This window comes from Chaetura pelagica, unplaced genomic scaffold (assembly GCF_000747805.2).
Source record: "Chaetura pelagica isolate M959 unplaced genomic scaffold, ChaPel_1.0 scaffold101, whole genome shotgun sequence".
NCBI classification, from domain to species: Eukaryota; Metazoa; Chordata; class Aves; order Apodiformes; family Apodidae; genus Chaetura; species Chaetura pelagica.
In genome coordinates this window covers 2,694,860-2,699,429 of record NW_009952564.1, presented here as the reverse complement: position 1 = coordinate 2,699,429, position 4,570 = coordinate 2,694,860, and the positions used below count along the sequence as shown (strand labels likewise).

The following is a 4,570-nucleotide window of genomic DNA, read 5'->3' as shown; positions in this document are numbered from 1 at the left end:
CTTTCCCTATGTCACCACATCTGGCGAAGGTAATGTTTGTAAATGTTAACACCATCTGCCTTGAGAGCTCTCTAGGAAGCCCAAAACCCCTTCCCTCTAGGAAGGACTGAAAATTAAGAAATATTTTAAAGTATGTTCTGATGCAATAAATCGGTGTCAGCTGTGGAACGTGCCTGACTCTGCCAGAAAGAGTCTGGTGGAAGCCTTAGACATGACACTGCACCTGTTTGATCTTTGGAGGTCACGTTGTAATAACAGTGTGGTTCATTCTTTCAGAATGACCAGATCAGACCCTCTGATTTCTTGCCTTCTGGTGGTTTTGCTTTGAACACTTTAACATTACAATTCTACCTTTATCTTGTGCTTTTATTTAGGTCTCCAGATCATACCAAATTTGTTGGAAGCTTCAAAACAAAGCAAGACTTTATAGATCTGATTGAAGTTATTTACCGTGGAGCAATGCGTGGAAAGCTTATTGTGAGAAGTCCTATTGATCCCAGGAACATTCCTAAATATGACCTTCTCTATCAAGGAATTTAAAAGGTTGACCTGAGATAAAGAACTACAGAAATAACCAATGTTCTATATCCACCCCTTTTTTTTTCCTTCAAGCATTTTTAGCCACTTCTGACACTGTGGGACAGTTTGAGCATTTACTTTGAAGGATCATATTGGTCTCCTGAAGACAGACATTCTGTCACCTCGTACTTCTCTTGTAAATAAAGCTACATCTTAATGTGTAAAATTCATGAAAGTGACTATTCTTTGAGTTGCACGCTAACCAGCACCTGCAAAACAGGCAAGTTGTATGCATCCTCAATGACAGCATCTCGAGTGCAACTTTCTTAGGTGAAATGAAGCACAGTATTCTAATTCTGTTAATTGTCAATTTAGTACCATTTTCATTCAGATGTCATAGCAGTAAACCTGTCTCTCTGTTAATTGTCAATTTAGTACCATTTTCATGTTTTCATGCAGTAAACCTGTCTCGTATTTTAAAAGCTATGCTTGCTCACAAGACCATTGAATGGACTGTGCCTTTCCAATGGAATTTTACCCTTTTATCCATTACTGTATATAACAGGGTGGAAGCTTTTTCAAGCACTACTAGACATGACTGAAATCTGAAACAGATATAAACACAAAAGTGAAGTGGACACCGTATTTTCCTGCTACCCAGTATTTTTTTGACTGAGATGGGAACTGAATCGTAGAACAAGGTTTTGTCATCCTTCAAAGCTCTTTTGCAGCCACTGAGCATGTTTAATTATCACAGGATTAGAATGGAAATTCAAAATAACTTTAAAGGTTATTTAACCTTTGGCTTGAATACATTGCAGTCCTTGAGTACTTAAAAACTATTTCCCACTTCTGTCTAAAATTAAATAGCTGAGAGAAAACAGCAGTGTCATTCTTTTGCATTAGTTTGATAATTGCAGATTGCTAGAGTATTGTATTATGATAGCAACTCACGCCCAGTAATCTTACTGGCTTAGTAAATGGATATTAGTTTAGCTCACTGTGTCATGTTTGGGGCATACCATCTCTGACTGGAGAGAAGGTAGTAGTAGGTAGTTCCCTGAAGTATTTTTCAACTTAACAGTAAACATTTCAAGGAGGAAGGTGGATTTTTGAGCTCTTGAAGGATTTTAAATACCATATGGTATATAATGAGGAGGAAATAGATGCTTTACATGTTTTTCGTATTCCAGATCTGTATTTTCAATTAAAGCTATGCATTTAAGTGACTGCTTTCCTGATAGTTTTGTCTGATTATAGAGCCATGACTGCAGAATGTTTATTTTAAAAACAATACAGATGAGATTTGGTATATGTGAACATCTTTATTTTGTGCAACATTACATTTCATAGACAGCTGAAGGGTTATGGCTTAAGGCTTTCAAAGATTTCTTGACAGTTAACTTGTATGTCTCTTTCTCAAAAACAAACAAACTAGCTTCAAACTTAGAATTGTAAGTTGCTCCACAGTGAGAGTAAGGTCCTTAGATGACTGAAATGTGTGGAGGCAGTTATGAAAGGAAGAGACCACTGTGGAGAACAAATCAGTATACCTTTATTTGTTGCCTCTCTTCTTACTTGTTCTGCTTCTGGTTGCAACAGGTGAATGCCTAAAGGCTGTTCTGGTCTTGGCTTTCAGTGCACTCTTCAGGTATTTAAAAACAGCATGTAAGCAGCAAGAGGGTGCTAAACCATACTTTTCCGTTCCAGCAGAGACAGTAGGACAATTCATCTTCATGGGAGAAACTACAGCTTTATCTAGAGGCTTACTGTTTGATACCCATTCACGGCAGCGTTTCTGTATCCATTCTTGTATTTGTGGATCATTCCTAGCCTGGTGCTGTGTGTTGTGCATGGAGTCGATGAATGCCACAGTGTACACTTTATTCATTACCTCCCATTTTCTCTGTGCTAGCAGATCAACAAACACCAAGCCACCATAGCCGTGGGCAATGAAGGCCACATTTCTGGTTGCGCTCTTCGAAATGAAATGATCCCATACATACATGGTATGTTCCTCAGGGCTGCTGCTGCCCCACTTGGGGATCCAGCAGTTGGACTGCACAGAAGTCAGTGATTCTTCCCTGGTAGTAAAGCTTAACCTCTTATTTTCAGTCTCCAGATCAACAAAGTTGTCATTGGGGTTCAGTACAATCACTCCCCTGTGGCTTTGAAGGGCCATTTTGATGAATGGTATTTGTGTTCCATGCTCCAGGCCGTCACTGACAATTGTCTTTCGCCCCCACTGTCCAGCACGGAAAACTCCACAGTCTTGAAGAAGGACAATTAGGCTAGAAGAACTTGTTAGTGCATTCTCACTCATGAAGAAGAAACTTCTTTGTTCATCCTCTGGAGCATCAGTAGGAATATAAACTTTCTGCAACATGCAGACTCTTTCCAGGAGCTCATAGACATATTGTGTAATCAAATGCCCCAAAACTTGGTAGCGTTTATGATTCTGCTCATGCGCATTCTTGTAATAATTGAAAACAAAGGACTCATTTGTATCCAGGTGCCTCAGTTCCCCTTTTATATTGAAGTCATACTTCAGCTCCTCTTGTTGCTCTGATCCCTCTAATAGTTTCCTCAAGCTTAGTTTGTGCTGCATTTGTAACCACTACAAAGTAAGAAGACTGTGTCAATGCAGTGGTAGACTTCCATGCAACACCTACCTAAAGAAAACCTGTAGTACTAGAATTCAGCTTTTAAAGTGGTTACAAACAAAACACTCCTTGGTAATTATCTCTTGTTGGCACAGAGGTAGCATTCCATATCAATAAGGAATAGATAAGTGCAGTTTCCTCACAGAATGGCATGCCATTCAACTTTCTCTCCTCATCCCTAAAAGTTTGGAGGCTGTAGTTACCTAGCATACTATGGACAGGAAGTTACTATGCCCTTCCATTGGTTACTGGCAACAACGGTGCTTTTACAGTTCCAAAACAAGGATACATTATTCCAAATTACACACTATGTATCTAATATTGAACTTCTACTGATTTCTGAAGATTTCAGGAAGCAGAAACAAACAAACAAAAAAATACAGCTTTACATCAGACATAGGCATGATTTCCTAAAATGGCCTTTAAGGTGTGAACTGAAAGGTTTTGAAGCAATTTATAGTAAGTTACTGCTTAAGGGTTAAACTTGAATGGCACCTTAGAGTAATATACTTACTACTCTGGAGGACTGATTTTACTGTAGTAATGCCATTTATGGAATAAAAAAAGCAGCAGTTATAGTTTGTTCTAGATACAGCTGCAGAGTGCAGTTAGTTCTTTCTGGTAATTGTACGGTCTAAATCAGTTTTGACTCTTGTTTGTGCTTCATTGTCTATATATAAATGCAATATCCAAGGCTGTTTTATTCTGGCAGCCTTTAACATTGCCATTTTGATTTTTTTAAAAAACTACTATGGGAGGAATCTCTCTTTCCCCTCCTCCCACTTTTCTGTTTGGATAAGATTCTGTAAGATTGTGAGCTGGTGATGTTTACAGCAGTTGGCCTGTCAGAAACACTACTGCAGTACACGTATTACTCTTCATGAGGTTTCCAATTTAAAAACAATTCCCTCTCTTCTAGTAAAGCCCATCATTACCGTATGCTCTCCTGTACAATCTGTCGTCATCATAGATGGCAATCTCCTTCACTCTGGGATTGTAGTTTCTCTGCATGAAAAAAAAATAAGCCCATTTTAGTTCAGGATTCATTACTTTATGTACTTTATTCTGGGGTGTGTCTATAAACTGCATCAGTTGCTGATACCAAGGCTAAACTGTTTCAGACAGTTCCAATGCACAAACTAACACGTCCCCTTTGTAATTCACACCTGACCGCAGCTAAATTTCTCGCGTGTGAAACTAAAAAGTTACCTAAACTAGTTTTGCAGGGCTTCCTGTTAACTTCATCTAAAGACGCTACCAAGAGGACAAAATAGAAAGCTGCGAACAAAACTCACAATTCCGAAGCTGCCCTGAAGAACGAAACGAAACAAAACAAAACAACCCACCAAAGCAACAACCACCAAAGACCGAAAAGCCCAAGCAGACAA

General features: G+C 38.9%; 2 protein-coding genes across 2 annotated transcripts in view; one reads left to right on the top strand and one right to left on the bottom strand.

Moving 5' to 3' along the window:
* The window catches only part of TXNL4B (thioredoxin-like 4B), a 2,211-nt gene extending 1,401 nt beyond the window's left edge, over positions 1-810 (top strand). The window contains exon 3 of the mRNA XM_009993349.1: positions 375-810. Within this exon, the coding sequence (XP_009991651.1) occupies positions 375-540 (166 nt within the window). The 3' untranslated portion in view covers positions 541-810. The remainder of the gene's footprint in view (positions 1-374) is intronic.
* Positions 811-2,074: 1,264 nt separating this feature from the next.
* LOC104384999 (putative protein FAM172B) lies at positions 2,075-4,150 on the bottom strand. The gene is made up of 2 exons (XM_009993393.1): positions 4,118-4,150; positions 2,075-3,136 (listed from the first exon to the last, which is right to left on the bottom strand). Exons 1-2 carry the CDS (start codon positions 4,148-4,150, stop codon positions 2,075-2,077), a joined length of 1,095 nt encoding a protein of 364 aa, XP_009991695.1.
* Between the last annotated feature and the right edge of the window lie 420 nt (positions 4,151-4,570).